This window comes from Diplotaxodon limnothrissa, linkage group LG2 (genome assembly GCF_057381915.1).
Source record: "Diplotaxodon limnothrissa isolate DT_005_m linkage group LG2, D_limnothrissa_male_GT1.1, whole genome shotgun sequence".
In the NCBI taxonomy this organism is placed as follows: Eukaryota; Metazoa; Chordata; class Actinopteri; order Cichliformes; family Cichlidae; genus Diplotaxodon; species Diplotaxodon limnothrissa.
Genome location: NC_140597.1, coordinates 4,031,004 through 4,052,475, shown reverse-complemented (window position 1 = coordinate 4,052,475; position 21,472 = coordinate 4,031,004). Strand labels below are relative to the sequence as shown.

Sequence of the window (21,472 nt, the reverse complement as noted above, 5' to 3'; positions counted from 1 at the left end):
GAATGATAGAGAATGTGAATGTGCAATACAAAGCAAGACTGATAACAGCTTTGCATTCTGCTTCCTATTTGCTCTGTCAATGTCAGTATGGGAACACCAAAGACGCAAAAGAAGAAGAAAATTTCTTTTCAGTAAAAAGGGAAAAAAACAAAACATGGCTATACCCAAAAAGTGTCAAAACCTTCAAAACAAGAAGTGTAAACACAAGGAATATTTTCTGGCTGTGCTGCACATTAAAATATCATAATACCATTCCTGCCTGTCAAATGTGTGCCGTTTCCCCCCCTGCTCTTTGTTACCACAAGTGCTGAGCAAAATTGCACATAAAAGCACACATTTTCTTTGCCTAAAGACTACACAATGCCAGGCACATACTTTTCCCATCAAGGCCTGCAGAGACAAAACAGGGAACACTCATCTCTTGTCAAACAAAAGGAATGAGCCAGAAAACACAAGGCTGAAAGGGAAACATCCAAAACGATGAAACCTTGTTAGTTTGAGGAAATGAGTTTTCTGTTTTCTGAGCACGGCTCGCCAATTAACATTCACGGCACTAATAAAAGTTGATTGGCTCTGGAATAATGCACAGCCAATTTTCTTCCTGTGTAGGCTACATGAATGCAAGTGTGAGTGTAAATTAGATAGCTTAAGCATATACGGCATGTATGTGAGCGTGGCATATTTCTTCCAAGATGTGCGTGTGTGTGTGGGCACACGTGTTTTATTGTCTGTGTGAAAACTGACAAGTATGAAGCAGTGTTCCTTAATTGTGTGACAAGAAAACATTATGAATGTGTTTGTCACATGCTGAGTGCTTATCTGTACGCATGTATTTATGTCTAAATCAAACATAAAGGTCCAGAGTTGTGCTGCTCTTTTGTGCTGCTTTGTTGTGATTTTCTAAGTGTATGTCGACTATCTAAAATACACAGCCATGTATTAATGTGCTGATTGGCTTTGTGTAGTATAGTATGATTGTTCAACGCAGGCCTAGCTCGCAGCAATATAAGGCGATCAGCTGTGCGATATTTCATACCTTTCCTTTTCTCCCTGTAATCACGCTGTGCTTTCTGAAGTCTGATTACCTGCCAGGCCTTCTTCTTCCCCGCAAACAAAACTAATAGATTTAAGGCCGCTGAGTCATGTCAAAAATCATTTGGCTCTATTGAGCAGGAAGAGAAAAGAAACCGAGGGTGTTGCATGTAATCCCATGTTCACTGTGTGTTGAGAGAATGAGGAAGATGGAAATCCTTAAAGGGGAGAAAAAATAAATAAATCGCTTAATGACGGTAATAAAATGTGTGTGTGTTCTTCTGTTTCTCAGAAAAAATATGATTGCTTCATTTTAATGCCAGAGCAATGAGGCGCTGTCGGAGGGCTCCAGTAAAGGAGAAAAAAAGAAAGAAAAAAGTTCTACATTAAAAACATGTGAAACACACAGATGCAACACACACACACGCACGCGTCTTTTACTCTGATTCTCTCTTCATAGTTTCTCATTCTTTCCTTGCATTGCCTCTCCATTAATCTCACACACACACACACACACACACACACACACACACACACACACACACACACACACACACACACACACACACACACACACATTCTTCAAGGCAGCAAATGGACTCGTGCCAGCCATATTTCTTATAGTTCCTTTTGTCTTTGAAGCTCTTTGGACCAAATTGTTCCACTGATCATAAATGTCATATCATCCTTTCTCTCACTCTTCCCCTCTCTCTCCATCTCTTTCTCCTTCTGTGCCTTTGTTCTTTAATTGGGTGTGTGTGTGTGTGTGTCTGTGTGTGTGTGAGTGTGTGTGTAGCTGTATGTGCGTTAGATCAAATGGTTGTGGCTTTGTTTATCATTTGACTCCTATCTTAAGTGTATACCTCAACTAATGCCACTTCTTCGGTCACTCTCTCTCTCTCTTTCTCCCGTTCTCCCTGTCTGTCTCTCATCCTCTTGTCTTCCTCTTCCCTCTCTGCAGAGACCTCAGTGAAAACCAGATCCAGGCAGTTCCAAGAAAGGCTTTCAGAGGGATCACCGGTGTCAAGAACCTGTAAGCACAATTATTATAATTCTCTTTTTCATCTTCTCCTCTCCACTACCTATCACATGTGTATCGTATATTACTGCATCCGGAAATGTTCATAAATGCCTAAACATTTTTGCATTTTCTCTGGGATTATTACACAATCATGAAGCACAAAATCACATTTAGACTTCATCCATTTAATTGCTCCTGTGTTTATATATTCAACTTCATTAAATGTGAACAAAATACAACTTTAATAAAAACAGGATGTTCATAGTTCATATAACAGATTGTTTGTGTTTACTATATGCTAGCATCAGATGAGTTTAAGTTAAATCCAGTAAGCTGCATGAATGGATTTCTTTTTAAATCACTTGTACTATAATGAAGATGCATATGGTGTTTGAATTTTACTGCATAGCTACAATAAAACAATGTCATTCCTACTTAAAAGAGCTAATAATTAAAAATAGTTATTCCTTAAGGATGGTTCATCACCTCCTTTAACTCTTTGATAACTGGAAAGACTAAGCGCTTGATAGAATTTTAGCTGCTTCACCTTTTAGGATCTTCTTTTTCATATTTTTCAGTTTGTAATCTTTTAAATGTTTCTAAAGATGACATCTCAGGACGATAGGCAGGCCACTTGTGCACTCTATCTTTGGCAATGTCTTGCGGATATAAGCAATGGCTTTTCTGTAAATTATGTCATATGCATGTGTGTTTTTATTACTGTAAAAACAGTGTATAGTTTTGTTTGGCACAGATGTGCCAGTCATCCATGCCTTGTGTAATGGCCTGTCACTCTATCAGGGATGCAGGCTAAACTGTGGGCTGATAAAAGCTTTAGCCTTGTTGATGAAGCTCCCATATCTCCACTTCAGCAAGAGTTTAAACTTGTTTATGCATCAACACACTGAATTCCCTGACAGTAGTTTTTAGAAGTCTGCATTTAGTTTCACTATAGAATCAAGTCTGTTTTGAGTGGATTGCCAATCGAGGGTCCCAGGGTACACCTGTTCTGTATTGGTTTTCACACTTTCCCTTGTGTACAGAGTAGGGCTGCCACGATTAGTCGACTAGTCACGATTACGTCGACTATCAAAATCGTCGACGACTGATTTAATAGTCGACGCGTCGTTTGAAGCTTTGTAAGATCACAAAAGATGCAGGAATAAGTAGTAGGATTTAAGAGTGTAATAATGGACTGAAACAGAAGATGGCAGCACTGCATGTACAAGGATGCCAGCTGCCGTTAAACCCCGAAGAAGAAGAAGAAACTGTGTCCCAGAATTCATAGCGCAGCCCAGCTCAGTTTCCAACAATGGCGGCAGCTAGTTAGTTTTAATATTACTCTTATTATTCTTTCTGGGTCACAAAATAAACGTTTAACATATTTTCAGGCGAGAATGTAGCTGTGTAAACCTCAAATATCTGCTCAGTTTATCAGGACACCACATATTTTCAAAAGCGCTCCGACGTTTTCGGAGACGTCTGTTACCCACTAGCTCGATAGCTAGCCGGGGGCTAGGTCACTAGCGCGGTGAGAACACCGGACTCCCGGCAAATTGTTTTCAAACCCACCGCCGTCTTTCGCTACTCGAGTTAAATATATATAAGTCACTTAGATAACTTAAAAATGTTATTGTTTGGCTTTTTTTAGTATTTTATTTGTTCCTGAGTAAATCGGTTTGGCTGAGATTAAAGTTATAGTTTTTACACAGCTGAATAAACATCAAGCAGACAGCTGATTATCAGAAGTGTGAGATGCTGGAGAATATACTCCGGTGTCCTGTTATATTTTAGATAGCAAGGAGTTTATTAAACTTCACCGAAACAATCTGCAAATTTCATTAAAATTTAATAAACTATCATCTTGTCTTTATTTTTAGTTAGCACATACCTTAAACACTTAAAGCTGTAAGCTAATGATAGTTATATAAGAGCAGATGCTGCTGGTGCAATAAGCTGCACGGATGCATGATCTGATTAGTCGACTAATCGCAAAAATAATCGGTGACTAGTCGACTATCAAAATAATCGTTTGTGGCAGCCCTAGTACAGAGATTTCTTACAATAATAATATTTACCTTAGATTTAAATCCCCAATTTCTTTGCAATTTTATGTTGAGAAATGCAGTCCAAAGCATTACATTCTACGTATGTGGTTTTTATATTTGAAACAGAATCAGAAACTTGTACCTCCTACTCCGTACACCTGCTACAACCTGCTTCTCTGCTGCCCTTCCTCTCTCCTTCATTCTCTTTTTTTTCTTGCCTGGTCCCATATTCCTTCTTTTCTTACTGTTAAATCAGCTTGTCTCCCTTACCACTCTTCCTGTCCACAAAGGTTTTGTCCTCAAATCAAATGCTCAATATCCCCCTGTCAAATATTCACGATCTCCTAATCACCAATAGTGAGATCAATACGCTTCCCAATCAATGCTTCCCATCAATAATAGCTGATCAATGGCGCCTCTAAACTACCAGACAGGCTCTTGTGGAAATGTTCTAAATGAGAAAAGATTCAGGAAAACATTAGATAGAAAAAAAAATAGAAATTTGGTTCTGCAGGACACTTCAGCTTTATGAAAAACAGGCGACAATAAAAGTTGATGTTGCTGCGGAAATCATTAGATTAGGCCAACAAATCTTCTCTGTGTAAATTGAAGTTTGCTGCCATGTTTCATCACACATCTGACATGACAGAGGAGATGAAGAGAGGAAGAGACGGAAACACATAGCAACACATAATAACTACAAGCTATGAAAAGATAAAAAGCCATTCTTTGGCGATTCTTATTTCGCTACCATAGATGCTGACTGACAGGCGAAAGGAAAAGTGTATTCCTGGGGCTAATGAGATGGAAAGAATTAAATCTAAATAACCACATGTTTTCTCTGCATATTTCACTTGTGCAAATAGTGCAGGTAAAGTGTGTAAATGAAAAAGATGCAAATGTTTCCGAAACAGATTTTAACTTGAAAGTAATGAACCATAATCGCTTCGGTGATGCAAAGGTGGATCATATTTGATTGCTCGCCAGTTGTATCTCTCATATATATCCTCTGAACTACCGCTAATGAAGATAAGTGAAAACACATCACCACGTGGTTCAATTATTTCATTTCATTCATCTGATGACGGGCGTATTATGGGCTCTAAAGCCCCACAACAGCTGCTAAATGGACCTTGAAGTGAGATTTATTTTCTCCACTGCTGCTGAAATGTCGCGAATGAACTTTGAAGTTCTGTTTTAACTCAACTCAGACAAGATGAACATTAATAGGACAATTACAGATGAAAACATTATCAAACACCGTAAAACAGCTACTAAATGAACCTTACTGGTGAAACTGTTTTCTTAACCATAAACATGCTGTTTCATTAGATCATTAACAAGTGCTGATAATCGACATTCAAACATTTACCTTCAGCTATCGCTTTAGCTGTCCTTTTCACATGAGGGTTTTGTATGTCAAATGAATGTATAGTTGTGGGCTGTTATATTCATCAAAGCATTTCAACCCATGAGTAAAATCACAAGTTAGTGAGGCTTGGACAGCAGAGAGAATTACAAGTGTTTGAATTTTTTTCAGTAGCTCTGTATAACAGACCAAATATGAATCTGTCATCCCAAAATGGGAATGCGCGTATCCGTGAATTAAGATCTAAGTTATGCGCCTTTTGTACTCTTTCAGTGGGCAATCTGTGAGTTGATTAATATGCATCTTGCCATAGATCGGTAATTCAAAGTTAGGCTACAGGCAAATGTGCTCCTCTGCTTAGTTTCCTCTCCCAAGTGTGATGTAAGTTCAATGTGGCCGCCAAAGTCCACGGGAGCTTATTACTCTTAAGTTAAATGGGCCTGAAACTGTCTATACTCTGTACTCTGCAGTGTGTGTGTGTGTGTGTGAGCATGTAAGTGAGCAAGTGTCAGTTCCCATGGCTTAGCTCCAAACCTTTGAGTTCAGGTTGGCCTGTGATCATCTAATCCACTCTCGCTTCTCAATCCAAGCTAAATGTTACACATCACCTTACCTCTTTCACCTTAGACTCACTTTCACAACCATTTGAAGATCAGTGGCAGAAAGAAAACAACTCCTCCATCCCTTAGCTGTGACCATTTTTATATTAATGTTTTTAAGCTGGACTTCAAATCCACCAAAGATGTGCTGAAAAGGGGGAAAGCTCTTTCCTGGCATCTCACATGTGCACCTGAGTGCTCCCCAGTATAGCCACAGTCTGTCCCACTGGAGCAACATGCACAGTTGCAATCCAATATGAAAATAGAGAAGCCGTACATGCTCCGTTTACATTTGGAGCTTCATTTTCTACCAAAGCTATAATGTCACATAAATCACAATGGATTATAAATTGCCTCAGCCCCTTTTAAAATGTTTTTAACTAAATAGCTTTGAGCTACAAGGTGAATCCTTTTTTCATTCTTCTTCTTCAGTCAAACTTACGGCCGACTCAGCTGTGCCAGGATCATTCATTTCTTCCGTCTCCTTTTTTTTGACATCTTATAACACCTCCTCCTCCTCCCTGTTTTTTTAATCTTTCTTTCTCTAGTTTATCCTCCCATCGCTGCCACCTCTTTTATGCTCAGTCCACGACTTCCTTCTCCCCCTCTCATAATTTCCCCCTTTTCTCTATCTTTCTATCCTTTTTCTCTTTTCTCTATCATTCTTTATTTTCATTTATTCTACTCTTCAGCTGCAGCGCTTCCCATCGTCATTCTATCCTCTTCGCTTTCTCCAAAAGTTTTCAGTCTCCAACTTATTCCAATTAGTCACCTCCCTAAATTCCCTCCCTCCCTCTTTTACAGTGTTTCCCTCTCTACTCTCCCTTCTATCCTTCCATCCCTCCCTCCATTAGACAAGGTGACTCCTGCAGTAAAAGGCTGCAGCCCTCCATTATACCACGGAGTAAAAAAACCTTTATGACATTCTGTCCCTGGTGGACACAGCATTGATTTTCTCATGTCTCTCTCTCCCGCTCTCACTATGTAGCCAGCTCTCCCTGGCTCTCACCCTATCCTCTGCCTCTTTCAATCTCAGTCCATGTCTTCCCATCTTTTTTGTCTCACTCTGTTTCTCAGAGGGTAGGGTCTCTATCTTTCTCTTCTGGTTCTTCTCTTTCAAGCGGCCCAGTGGCAACCATAGCATTGTCATTTATTGAACTGTTTCCTTTACATACAGGCACAACACACACATACACAGGCACGTATACCATGCACACATAGACACAACAGCCCTTTCGACCCCACTATCACATGACTAATTTGCTGAAACAGCCAAGAACCTGGCAAATGTGATTACTACAGTCTTACGCTAACCTAAGGAGACAGGCTCTGTGCTAGTCCTCTGTGTATAGACGTTTGAGTGTATATGTGTGATCGCTCCTATACTTTGTGCTGACAGAGAGTCTTGTCATTCCCTTAAATCCTACCTGTCAGTCAAACTAGAAATGATAAGGGTATTTTTCAAGTTTGGACACATCTGAACACTGTGTCAAAATTTGTGTATTGTGTCCTGGGTTTGTATGTAGTAATATACTATCATATCTAAAGATTTTGTTTAAATGAATTCTTGTCATGTTAACCTGTTCATGAGCATCTTTGGCACTGAACATTTGCGCCTTCATATGTACAATCAGCTACTGTAATGCTTATTAACTATGTTCTGTATACATTTAGTGTGTATGTAATGTGCGCTACTTTTGTTGGGAGGCATTTCGCTGTAGTTTAGAGCAGCGGTCCCCAACCTTTTTTGCGCCACGGACCGATTTATGCCCGACATTATTTTCACGGACCGGCCTTTAAGGTGTCACGGATAAATACAACAAAATAAAACTAGTACCGGTACCGAAAAAAAGAAGATTTATTCATAACACGCGTGACAAGACCCAGGAAAACAGAGTTAACGATAAAAACGATAACAAAATAACGCTGAAAACCGATAAAAACCCTGAAAACCACACATTTCACACCTGAGCCTCAACTCTCGCCGCCCGGTACCAAACGACTCACGGACCGGTACCGGTCCGAGGCCCGGGGGTTGGGGACTGCTGGTTTAGATTACAAAGACACATAGACCATCAGATAAAATACAGCTGTTTCATATGCCCTGACATTACACCTCAGTGCCCACACAGACATGCCTCTTTATCTTTTGCAGCCATCAAGTCCTCATATTGTACCTTGTTTTCCATCTGCCTGCTTTCTCACTATCCTACCCGTTTTTTTATTGTGATAAAATTTAATTCATTTTACCCGCTGGGTCCACCTATGCTCACTATCTACACATTCATAGTACCATCCAGGTGCTTTGGAAGAATGTATTCAGAGAGTAGAATATGCCATTTTTCAGCAAAATACAAAAGTATACAGTATTTCAGTGTAAGAATAAAAAAAAAGAAGTCCTTTCATGGCCTCCTTTGTTTTTTTCCCCTGTAAAACATCTCCATGCTTCATGCTTCCCTACCCACAATGCAGTGCAAGATAGCCGTTTGTTTGAATTATGACTACACTGCCTTAGAGAGAGGTGAGAACATTGTGTCGTTTACGTGCATGTGCACACACACCAGTATCATAGTGTGTCTCCGCCAGTGCAGATGTTTACTTTCAACTTGTTTACCACATCCAACAATGGACAGCTGGAGCCAAGCATGAAAATATACAAAAAAAAGACTAATAATGGTCTTCCCTTTGAAAGCGTCCTTAAATCAAAGTGCCGCAAGAGAAAGTAGGATGGAGACACGACAGCCAGCTTTCTGACAGGGTTTACTCAGATTCCCATGATTCTTGGCTTGAACCCAGCCCCCACTACACATGTCCTTAAATGGCAGGATGTGGCTAATTCATTAAAGGTCATGATCAGCAGAGACAGTAGGTTGATGGAGGGATGAGGTAGAAAATGTCAATTGTTTTGTCTGAATGCAAAAGGATTTACATGGCTAGACTGCATTCACCTAAAAGTCCTTTTTTTTCATTTTAATGATAGGATTTGTAATTTAGTTTTGATGGTAAATTGACCTAAAATCACATACAAGGAAACACAGTAAAGTACGATCAGTTTTAAAATACATCAAGAAATTAGATTTCTGGCTTTCCGGAATATTTTTTTTCTTTTTTTTAAAATGCACTTCAAGCTAATTTTATTTTATATTCAGTTAATCTATATTAGTATGCAGCAACAACAACAACAACAACAACAATAATAACAACAATAATAATAATAATAATAATAAAGAGAAACTTTAATGGAAGCTCGTTGATGTCCTTGATTGCATCTTTTTGTGGAAAAAGCTGGACAATAAAACCATAATTTATTCCTGTACCCTTGAACATTACTAAAAGCAGACTTATCATTAGCAAGTCAAATCCTACCCTGAATTGTTCAAATCTAAATGGACATTAAATGCAAATATCATTCACTTTAAATGATACAAAAGGCTTTTAATTACCTGTTTCAAAAGATGTCCACCAGCATTGGTACCTATGTGACCGACTATAAGTCCAACCAACCTAATAACCAACTATTAGTCGTTACAAACACACACTCCTCTAAAATAGCTTTTTTCTCCATTTTAAATTAGATTTTTGTTCACCTACAGGTGTTTCCGATACACAGCCTAATCTATATGAAGTCCCTGCGAGTCAGAGAAAGGTAACTAAAAGTAAATGTAATCCTTAGTTTCCTTAGTGAATGATTGTCTGCGTTAGTGCTGCGATGAAATGCCTCTTGCCCCTGTCCATACTCTTTGATTGGGCAAGCAGTTAGGAAAATGGATGGATGAAAGCTTTTAAGAAGTGCAATCATTCCTTTTTCAAACACTTAATGAGGGAGGAAAAATAGATGCAGGAACCAGTAGTCAAAATTCCAGCAACACTTGGGAGTATATACGAAAACCTTATTGGTAGATCGTGCCATGTATATACTTACAGATCAACCAGTGACACCTCAGAACACTCAACGTGATTGTTTAAAGTGTCTTATAATAGAAAGCAATAACAAATTAATCTATTTTTTCCATTGCCTGCTATTCGTGTCCATCACTATTCATTGTCTACTTACTTTACCAACAAAGACAACAAATGTTTGAAGTTTTTGATTGCCAATAATTTAAAGTTTTGATGACTCATTATTTCTTAAAATTCATGGGGTGAAAACACAGTTATGGTCCTCCTTCCTTCCTATCTTCCATCCTTTTATTAATTACTCAGGTAGTAGTGGTTGCTCACTGATGATTTCATGCAGAGACAGCATGTCCGTGTATGTCCATGTGTGCTTACCTCTGCTCCAGATGGTAGCAGAGGGAAGCTTTGAATCAGTCTGCCAATAGGCCTTATGATAGGTATGATTAAACACACTAACTAATTATATGGAAGGAAATTAAATTTTGGACCCCTGTTCTATCTCCTGTAACAAACATCCATGACCGGAACACACGGGGTTTCAGAAGACAACACAATGGTACAGATATAGAGCGCGCACATGGATACACAAACTTGCCCTTACCCCGGACTGATACCAATCATGTCACCATTAATCAAGGTGCTTGGTGTAAAAAGCTGTCAGAGGAATCCAATTACATTATAGATGATGAAATTGTTTTTTGTGGCTGAAGATGGAAGCTCAAAGACAGCTGCCAGTGTAGAAACAAGTATCTTTTCTCCGTTTTGCGGAAAAGCAGAGTTGTAAAGTTTCTGGAGGAGAGCAGTGAAAAAGTAATCAAAAAGAGAAATATCTGAAGATATTTCAGCAAGTGTCTAAGAGTCTTTGTCAGCTCTATTAAGGGATGAGAATCCCCTACCCATAATGCTTGTGAGCCATTTTATGTATGTATCTATTTACTTACTTACTTTTTTGGCTTCTAGTGTAGCCACTGGGTATTCAATTCAAGACACCAAAGACGACCGTAAGATTGACACTACCTGAAAATGCAAACCAAATTGTGGTTAACTGTCATTTCCAATGTAAAAGTGATTAATATGACATGGGGAGTAGCCTAACATACAGCTCAGGTCAATGCCAGATAAAAATGAATTCCTTGAAGGGCAAGGAACACAATTTCTCTAAGTAACATGTCCTGTCCAGTCCAGCAAGCAGAATCATGGATAAATGCTTTGTTGTACTAAACACATTTGCTTTTCCAAAATGTGGGTATTTTGCCCAAGTGGACGGGGTGATGAAGGCCAGGATGGCAAAAGATAGGAGAAGAATTTGGAGGAAGGGGGATGGTGGGAAAAGTTGAGGATTAAGCCAACAGGTTTGGTGAAATTTAGGGCAACCAAAACTAATTATTAGGGAAGTATTTGGTTAGGATTGAGGGTTAGAAATACTGTAAATACTGTTTTGATACTCAGAATATACAATCATTAAACTAATTTTTATATCTCTTTGAGACCGTCTGAAGGCTCAGAAAAGTATGTTTTCTTCTTGCATGGAAAATCTACTGAAGATAATAACAACTTTTCTTTTATTCCATAGATTTCTGGACTTGTCTTTAATTCTGTCATAGAAGAGGTCAAGTGCAAGAATACAAATCTTTGATTAATTTTGCAATTAGAATAACTGAGTAAGCCAAGGGTTGTCCAACTCTAGGCCAACTCAAGGGCCGATGTCCTGCAGGTTTTAGATCTCACCCTGGGTCAACACACCTGAATCAAATGATGAGTTCATTAGCAGGCCTCTGGAGAACTTCAAGACATGTTGAGGTCATTTAGCCATTTGAATAAGCTGTGTTGGATCAAGGACACATCTAAAACCTGCCGGACACCGGCCCTCGAGGCCTGGAGTTGGACACCCTTTTATTGCTTTTAGGTTTTGCAAAAATTAAACAAAGCATATAATCTATAGTTAAAGTTTCCACCAAGGTTGATTTAAAGTTCCACTAGCCCAGATCCTTACACAACATTTATTTGTGTTATTCTAGACCACAGGTGTCGAACTCCAGGACACCGGCCCTCGAGGCCTAGAGTTTGACACCCCTCTTCTAGACTGTAGAATTAGCACTGAAAGCAAACTAACAGCTTAAAATTTAACCAGCAACCAAGAACTGTTACATTTAGAAGTGAAGTGTTTTTACGAAATGTTTCATGGGTATTCTTTTCATTTGCCAGTGTAAATGAAAAGGTAGCTTTGGAAAGATGACGTTTAGCAGCTAGACATATTTGCACTTTAAGGTGAAGGCTGAACTGGACCCCTGTACTGTGATGTCAGGCTAACAAGACACCAATATTGGCTGATTCACCTAGGCTCCAAATTATCTTCATTTTTTTATATTTTACATTATTTGTAAAATATAAACAAATGATACCAGTTAAATTAAGCTATAGCTTAATATAACTGGTAGCCTTTGTTAAGTTACAGGAGCCCAGGCTAGAACAGCAGGTGTGGGATGGAAAGTTCCTTCAGACACCACATGAGTTGCCATTCTTCACACATAGATTTTGATGTATGAATAGAATGACAAAGACCCTAATTTGTTGTTGGTTGTCTGTCTCTACACTTTATTCCTCGACATTAAAAGAACAGTGCCGTGAATAAAAAGCCTGTAATAACTAGCCAACTTTAGCGGTGCCATGCATCTCCATATGGCTGTTTAGGCTGTGCGCCATTCTTCCTTCCCCCCAAAATACATGCCTTTTAATTACATAAAGCAGAAAACATGGCACAACCATATGCTGATGATCCCCAGACTCACTATATTTTAGACTCAGTCATTTAACAGATGCTTACACTTGCGGCTCTCATCCAACAAGTGGGCAACAAAGAAAAAAAATAGCTTCAAGACATGACTTATGACAAGAGCACAAACCCAGACTATTCTTTTATGTACGCTTTCATATACCATCATTGTTTAGTGCTCCATATTGTTGATCCTGTCCAATCTTTACAGATTGTGCTCAGTTAATGAAGTGCCACAATGGCTAGGAGCTAGAACTTAACACTAAATCACCTTTAAGATATGATTGCATTGCTTCAAAGAAAATCCAGGCATCTCATCACTCTATGGAAGTCTTTGGAGGGTTGAAAATAATTATGCTGTGATCCAAACCTGGCCTGTGGGTATGGATTGGTTTGATATTTTCTCTATTTACTCCAAATCAAAACCATGCCAATTGTTAACCACTAGTAGCTGGTCAATACCAGGTAGAAGCTTGAAGAATACGTTTACTACACTGTGCCGTCAACTCATTTCTGTGACCCTGCTGCACATGTCAGCGCCGCCTCAGAGAGTATAATGATCAAGCAATGAAAAATTACAGTGAACTTTATATGGTAGCTTTCTGAAGCCTTGTCTCAATAGAAATATTTCTGAGTTTGCTTTGCATGTTCTTGTATAAAGAGCTGTGATAAGATAATGACTCTCTACTACTGCTATGTGCTCTAAAACATTTAGTTTGTACATTTATCTTGTCTGAAGATGGTGCATCTGGGCCCTTCTCTGGCCAGCTGCCTGTTGTTGATAAGCGGACATACAGAATATTGAGGTGTACCTGTGGTGCACTGTAGTGAATACAATTTTCAGATACTCCGAGGACTTATATGTCTCTAAGATTTTTTACACAGACTTGCACTGTGGACATGTATATACAAAAACAAACAAAAAAGAAATTCTGATGTGATTTCTGCTGCCCTACAGAAAGAGAGAAAACTACAGCTGCCTTTTTGGGATGCACCTTCCTCGGGGTTAAAAGCTGACATGACTGATTTAACGGGTGTTGCAGTGTGCCAAGCAGACACCAAGGCAAACACAGAAGGGAAAAAAAAAAATTAAAAAGCTTGATGAAAGAAAACAGGGAGACGAAATTGATTAGAGATGGGTAGATGAAGAGCGAAAGGGAAAAAGTGAAGGGGGAATAAAAGACAAGATGAGAGAAAAACATGGATTGTGAATTGGGAGAGATGAAAAGTGGAGAAGACTGATCCAAAACAAGAGGAGAGAAACGAACATAAGATGGTCGAAGTCAAAGAAAAAGTGATTAGCAATGGAGGAATCCAGCGGAAGGGAGATTGGGGAAGAGAAGAAGACAAAAGATTAAGGTGTAGTCATAATAATGGATTGGATTTATATAGCGCTTTTCAAGGAACCCAAAGCACTTTACAATGCCACTATTCATTCACTCTCACACACTGGTGGAGGCAGCTACGGTTGTAGCCACAGCTGCCCTGGGGCAGACTGACAGAAGCGAGGCTGCCATATCGCGCCATCGGCCCCTCTGGCCAACACCAGCAGGCGGTAAGTGAAGTGTCTTGCCCAAGGACACAACGACCAGGACAGAGAGCCCGGGAATCAAACCGGCGACCTTCCGGTTACAGATGCACTTCCCAACCCCCTGAGCCACGGTTGCCCCACAGTTGTAGTGGCTCAAGAGCAGACAATAAATAGTTTCATAGTGTTTCTGTCAGTTTGTATGTATTTTAATCTTTCTGTGCTGTGTTTACCGTATTAATCTACCTGTGTCCACCTGTCTGAGTGTGTCTGTGTGTGTAATAGGTTAAATGCCACTTACAAGGGACATGAGGATACTTCTAAATGTCTGCCCTTTGTGTATTTTCATCTGCAGTCCATCCATACTCTCCTGTAGATGAAGAAGATGAGGTAGGAGGGACAGAGGGATGAATGGGTTGGAGGAATGGAAGGAAGGAAGGGAGGAAGTGGACTTTTCAGGGTTGCTGGGTTCATGAGGGGTGGATGATGTTGGTGGGGAGGGGAGCTGAATACCTAGAGCCGAGCAAATTAAAGTAAAAGCAAAGGATGGATGGCAGTGGGGTACAGGGTGCATCTGGTAGTCCAGCAAGCAAGTCGTTGAGCAAGCCTGGAAATGGAGGAGTTAGTGAGAGAGAGGGAGGAAAGAAGGAGAATGGGAACAAGAGGCAGAGTCGTGACTGTAGGTTGATTTACGGAGGCTTTCCTTTTAATGAAATTGTTTCAGTGACAGAGCCGGTAAAAGGCCCTTAATGGATTGGCTGGCCTAATGTAATGAAATTACTCCCTCTTTCACTATAGAGAGAGGAAAAAAGAATAAAAGAGGACATGGGGGGAGGGAGAGGAGGAGGATGGGAGAGGAGAGATGCAATTAATATTTACAGAACAGACAAGCAGGGTGGGCTTTAGTAGCAATGGCTCGCTCGCTCTCTTCTTTATTGTGCCTATCTCTCTCGCCCCTCTCTCTCCCGGTGGCCAGTGTGCGCTGGGCGTGCGGCAGGGGAAGGAGGTGATAGGCTGATGCCAGGCAGGCCACTTCAGCGCACCGGTCTCTTCTCTCGCGCTCTCCTTTTCCTCTCCTCTTCTCCTTAGGGCTGGCCATATCAGCACCGAGGTGAGAGACTTAACCTTAGCTTTCGTGCTATCATCTGGACTTGATATTCCTAGAGTGTGTGTGAGTGAGTGCATGTGCGAGAGAGAGAGTTAACTCCGGTGTCTCCTACCTGCTACCTTAAGCCCACTACTTGGGTATCACCTTACACACATATCCACATGCACACACTCTCGTTCAAGCAACCCATCTTTTGTTAGTCCCTCCCCCAGCTGAGCGGACCTTGCAGACTTGCGCCTGACTCTCTCCCATCTCTGTCTCATCTGTGTGTGTGTGTCTGTGTGTGTGTGTGTGTCTGTGTGTGTGTGTGTGTCTGTGTGTGTTTGTGTGTGCGGTGCAGGCAACTGGACAGCAACCACATCAGCTGCATCGAAGATGGAGCTTTCCGAGCGCTGCGCGATCTGGAGATTCTGTAAGTAGAGAAAAACCCTGGTCCTCCATCTCTCTCCTCCTTTGCCTCCTCCTTCTCTCATCAGTTTCCTCTTCTCCTCTCTTCCCCTTTTCATGTTTTGTCTGTGAAACAAGGATATGTCCTGCACTCTCCTCTTCTCATTATAAGCTTTGCTTTATGTCTTATTCAGTTTCCTCGCCCTTTCCTTTTTTTCCCTTTCATTTAAAAGGAATACACTTCCCTCTCAGTTCTGTATCGTCCCTCTTTCCCCTTCATGTACTTTTCTATGTCTGCTTTGTGTCTTTAGTATAAGAAAAGCTGTAACTTGAAGATGATTTTGTTTAAAGATCACAGTTTCTTAAATGCTTCTGCGTGTGAATTATCCTCAGTTATAGCCTTGAATGACTGCAGAGGTGGCTGTATAAGTACTTGTACGCATTGCTTACAAAGATGAAACCTACCTGTTCATCAGCCTGAAATTGTGTAGTCACTGACTCACATTAAACTGATACACACCCAAATACAACACAAACAATGGGATGGGAAACATTGTATCTGCCACCTGCTGTGCTCTGCATTTCTGCGCTCCATGTGTGTTAGCATATGTGGGTGATTCCTCCTGTATGTGGGGATACATTAATGTTCTTACGTGTTTGCTTCCAGCTGTGTGAGTTATTGAGTCTGTATGTGTGTGTTTGCGCAAGTGTGTGAGGAGAAATTGTGTGCGTCTGATCTGTCTACATTTCCAGAGCTCCTCATTTGTCACTATACTCAGAGGTGTGACCGGCCACTGTGCAACGAAAGCTATATTAGTAAAAAGGTGTCTACTTTTTCCGCACCTGTATGTGTGTACAAATGCATGTAATTGTGCATGAATGGGTTTCTATGTGTGTCTGTTGCAAGGCTTTACTGTTAGTACAGAATCAGGTTATTATTTTCTTACTCTGTTCCCTATATTTTGTGCTAAAATAAAGAATATAAAGGTTATAGTGTCAGATCCTGATATTAGGAAAAAGCAGCTGAAAATAAGTTTGTTCTGTGATGGTGGCATTGCTGATAGCTGATAAGGTTAGTGGTACTGTTTTTGATTATCTTAATGAGGAATAATCATATAGAAAATCAGGCACAGGCAAAGTGAAAGAAAGATTAGCCTAAAAAAACAGGCAAAAAGAAGAGAGAAAAGTGGGGTGATTCCACTTTTTCCAACCTGTCTGTCCATCTTTGGCTACATATGACTTGGAAAATATGCCGGCAAATTATTAGAACTACTAGAAATTGTTTGGTTTCCCAGTTGAGTTAAATGTTGGAAAAGAACAAGACAAGAATGTGATTTTTCTTATGGTTTTTAGGGTTTCCAACACATTCTGACAATAATTAGGTATTATAGTCATCAGCTTGAAAGTCTGAGATAAAGTCTCATTGTCACATAAATGTCTACTATATCAGGAATAATATTCACAGAGAGACTATTAAGGGCAAAGCTACCAAGTATACATCTTCTGTGATAAGGATGAGAAGCCAAAGAAGCCTGGGAAGTTGGCAGAATTTAGATTTTTAAAGGAATTTTCTCCGTAATGCTGATTCCACCTTTGTCTGCAGTGTATTTTTCACTTTAAATGGCCCATTTAAGAATTGTGGGGTCAAAAATGTGATCAAATTCAATATGCATAAAGATGATATACAGCAGAAAGCAGGTATGTGATGCAAAAGCTCAGAGAGATTCCCAGCAGTATCAGACACATCTTGATTAGTATCCTGCTGAAGTAGGTGTGATTGTTCTTGGTGCAGTCTGGTGCTGCTAATGTGCTCACATAAATGATTAAATAGAGCAGAGGATACTGTGGTAAATGGTTCAGTGTGTGGCAGTGTAGTCCTCATCCAAATCAAAATAAAATGTAATCACCGCTACTATAAGTAATAAAATCAATGCACGTGTTCATTATAAATGATACTTCATGACAGTATTGTAGGTTTTCATTAAAGCCATCGTATCCTTTATCTCCACGTTTTATTTCCTTTTATAAGTTAGATTTTTTTTCATTCCCTGGCCTCACTTTTGCTCAGCGCACAATGAAAGTGATAGGGGCCAGATACAGGGGGATCGGCAGTGCGAGATACAACATATTAGCAATTCATAAGACTCTGACAGCTGAGTGCTCGGCAGGATTTACAATTCACTGTAAATACGCAGCCGTTCCATTCACAGCAGACAGCATGACAGCACACAGTATATTCACTGAATGTGACGTTTTAATAAAGGCAGGTGTGTGTGTGTGTGTGCGCGCGCGTGTGTCTGTGTGCGTTGAAGTGTTTGTGTTCATGTGCAAAGGGCATGAATGACAGTAAGCAATTCTGCTGCTGGACTGATCTTCATTTCAAGCATCTTAACGCACACGCACAGACAAACACACGCATTCGCCACACAAACAGATGCATGCGTATTCACACATATCCGCGCACACACAAACACAGATGCAGTCCCATCTGTTCAGTTCTTGGGGTTGAGTCCGTGATCGTAGTACAAAATGGATGATAGAGATAACGGTGACTGGAGGTCATGTGACTGCACCATCAGGTAGGTGTATGTATTTTTGATTGTTCACACCTATGTGCGTCTGTGTGAGTATCTTCTTGTGCTTTTGTCTTTTCAAGGATCGGTTTAAGTTTTAAGCCATCGGCTGTTCAAATGGCTGAGCAGCACTGAGGTTAGGATGATTAGGTTTAGATTAAAGTTTAGTGCAGTGTTTCTATTACACATTCGTTTATCCATCAAACAGAGGTTAGGTCGTTTGTCAAGCAGAAATATCTCCAACCTGGGGACTTGACAATTTGAAAATGTCATCTTGATCTCTGGGAAATTGCAAATAATATTTTACGTGTTTTTAGACATGTTATAGGGTATTAGTCAGTCAAGAAGATAGATCGAAATTATAAAGAAAACATATTTTTATACTTTAATAAAGTCCTAGTTGGAGTAGCATCTGCGATCCACTTGGTCAGCAGTTTTCTATATTTTTCTTTACCTGCTCAACCACCTGTATTCATATTTGCGCCAACTAGCCTCTACTTCACTGCCGTTATGAGTTATTTTGATTGTACACTTAGATATAGGCATTCTTGTATATTTCTGGCATCTGCACGTAACATTACACCTTCATGTTTATGCAATAACTCTTTTGCTTTTACATGTGAGGCCTTTTCTCTGTTCTTTGCAATAAATGACTCTCAGCTTGCTCGAGTCGCACTTTCAATTTGTTTGATCCACTAAATTGATGCCTCTGGTTCCCATCCAGAAATCTTCTGAACTGGGCCAAATTTCCCTCGGAAGGGCTGTTTGGTTTCCAAGTGCCGCTTCGGCTTGCTTGACACTATGTTAGCATTAGCCAACTTTTCTCGACAGATGAAACACTCAAGGCTGATGGGTTGTTGGCGTCCTTGTCCAGCTTATATGTGATACTTCTAGTGCCAGATTTTTTTTACTCTTTTCTTTAGGTGGAGAGTTAGTTCTAGCTTTACTTAGTTTTCCCTCTTACAAATTTCATTATCCCCGCTGTTTTGAATGTGTGACATTCGGATAAATCCAACCATTCGGAGACTACGCTTAAATATAGGTATTCCCTTTGAAGCACTTTTTAAATTATCTTTGGGTATCTTTGTGCTGCAAAAATGGTAAAAATGGTAAATGGGCAGATATTTTACTATATAGCGCTCTTCTACGCTAATTGAGCAGCCCAAGCGCTTTCTACTACAAGCCTCACACATACTGACACAAGCACTTTGTTTTAACACCTAAGTGTTTTTATCTCTCTCTCACACACACACACACACACACTGATGGATGCATTGGGGGTGAAAATGGCAGGCTGGAGGAGCTGAGGATCAAACCACCAACCCGCCAAAATGCTTGCATATGAATTATTGGTGTAATAAATATAAAATACAGTCATTACTTTCCGTAGGAATTTAATATTACAATAATAATGTATGTTTTCCATATAAACCAACCATAAGATATAAGAAAGTGCATAGGTTGCAGGCAAATAGATATGTGTGTGTGTTTTAGTAATTTGTGTGTGCGCGCATCATGCTAATTGAAAGAAGTGGATCTCTCTCTCTCTCTCTCCCTCTGTGGCACTAATGAATCTCCACTTTAATTAATCTAGTCATTTTTAATTAGCCAATGTTTCTTGGTAGACTAGGCTTTATCTGAGCTTAATATGTTTCACAGGAGCTGCTTTGACTCGTCAAAGCTGAATATTTGGGTGTGCGGCTCATTTTGTAAAAGCTAAATGGATTTGAGTTTGTTAGTTTCATTAATCTTGTTATAATTGATAATATAATGGAAATGAAAAGGAGTGATGGGGCTTTTTTTCTAAATAAAGTTAGACAACGTGTTAAAAATTCAGACACATTTAAGATAAAATATTTGACCTGTCACAAATTGAAAAATTTGCGTATGCACTGACTAAAAGCTGTAATCATTTCTCTTTGCAAAAAAAAAAGAATGAATTCCTCATTTTTATTAATACGAGTGTACTTTTAATCATTGCATTTTTCAAGGGTTTTTTTCCCCCCTTTAACACTTTCTGTAGTTTTTGCCACGTATTGTTCTTAAGCATCACAGTTTGACTCACGTTCACCTCCTGAAGAATCCGACAGGAAATAATAACAAACAAAAAAGCATACCGTACTAGTCGCAGGGAAGTGATCTCAGCAATTCACAACAAAGAGCCAATTTCTGTACTCTAAGAAAAGAAAAGTTTCTATGATGTTAAGGGTTTGAATGCTGCTTCTTTCTCTCTGGCTTTGACAGAAGAGTTTTATTTTCTGAAGAAGCTTAGAAAGAAAGACAGATGTGACTAAAGAGCCTTTAAATTCACCATTTCCTCTGATATCCTTTCCCCTTACTCATATGTCCTTAGATAGTCTCTTTCGCTCTTGCCTCCTCTTCTCTCTGCTCTCTCTTTCATGGTTGCCAGGATGAAAGTGAAGGATCGGTGTTGTAAAAGCAAGGCAGTGCTGGGCTATGATTTATTTAGACCCAAAAGGGCTGTGGTTACTATCCCATCCTTTTTGCCTGGAGAGACAAGAGACAAGAGAGATTTGGGGAGGTGGAATGGGTAGGGGGGGTGTTAGCAGAATGGGGGGGGGAAGGGACAGAAGGAAGAATTTGAGGAAAGAAGAAGAAAAGAAGGCATGTAATACTGGTGCTGTAAAAACAGCCAGTTTCCTGGATATAACTTATTTATCTACTGTTGAGGAGAGAGGGAGAAACAAGGCAATACAGAAAAGAAGGTCGAAAGGAAAGTGGAGAAATCCATAGATGCAGAGGAAGACCAAAAAGATGTGCAGTGTGCAAAGAAAAGGAGCGATAAAATGCAGGGAGAGAAGGCAGAGATAAGAACAATAGACAGATACATACTGTAAAAGTGATGCAGGACAAAAACAAACAAGAAGCAGAAAAAGGGAGGCAGGTGAAACCTTGTCCATTTGTTGCAGATAAACAAGACCAGAAGAAAGAGATGTAGGACAGAGCGGTATAAAAGACATCAGAGTGAAAGGGAGATGAAATGGCAGACAGAAAAGAAGGAAGAAACACTGATGTGACATTAGCGAGTAGAAGAAACTCTGATAGAAAATAGATTGAAAGGATCAGAGGGAGGAGAGCAGGGAGGCATTAATTATTGATGGAACAAATGTCTGACT

At 39.9% G+C, this 21,472-nt stretch overlaps 1 protein-coding gene across 1 annotated transcript in view; it reads left to right on the top strand.

Moving 5' to 3' along the window:
* Positions 1-21,472, top strand: part of slit3 (slit homolog 3 (Drosophila)) — a 233,203-nt gene that overhangs the window by 123,643 nt on the left and 88,088 nt on the right. The window contains exons 5-6 of the mRNA XM_085365888.1: positions 1,994-2,065; positions 15,716-15,787. Of these exons, the coding sequence (XP_085222014.1) occupies positions 1,994-2,065; positions 15,716-15,787 (144 nt within the window). The remainder of the gene's footprint in view (positions 1-1,993; positions 2,066-15,715; positions 15,788-21,472) is intronic.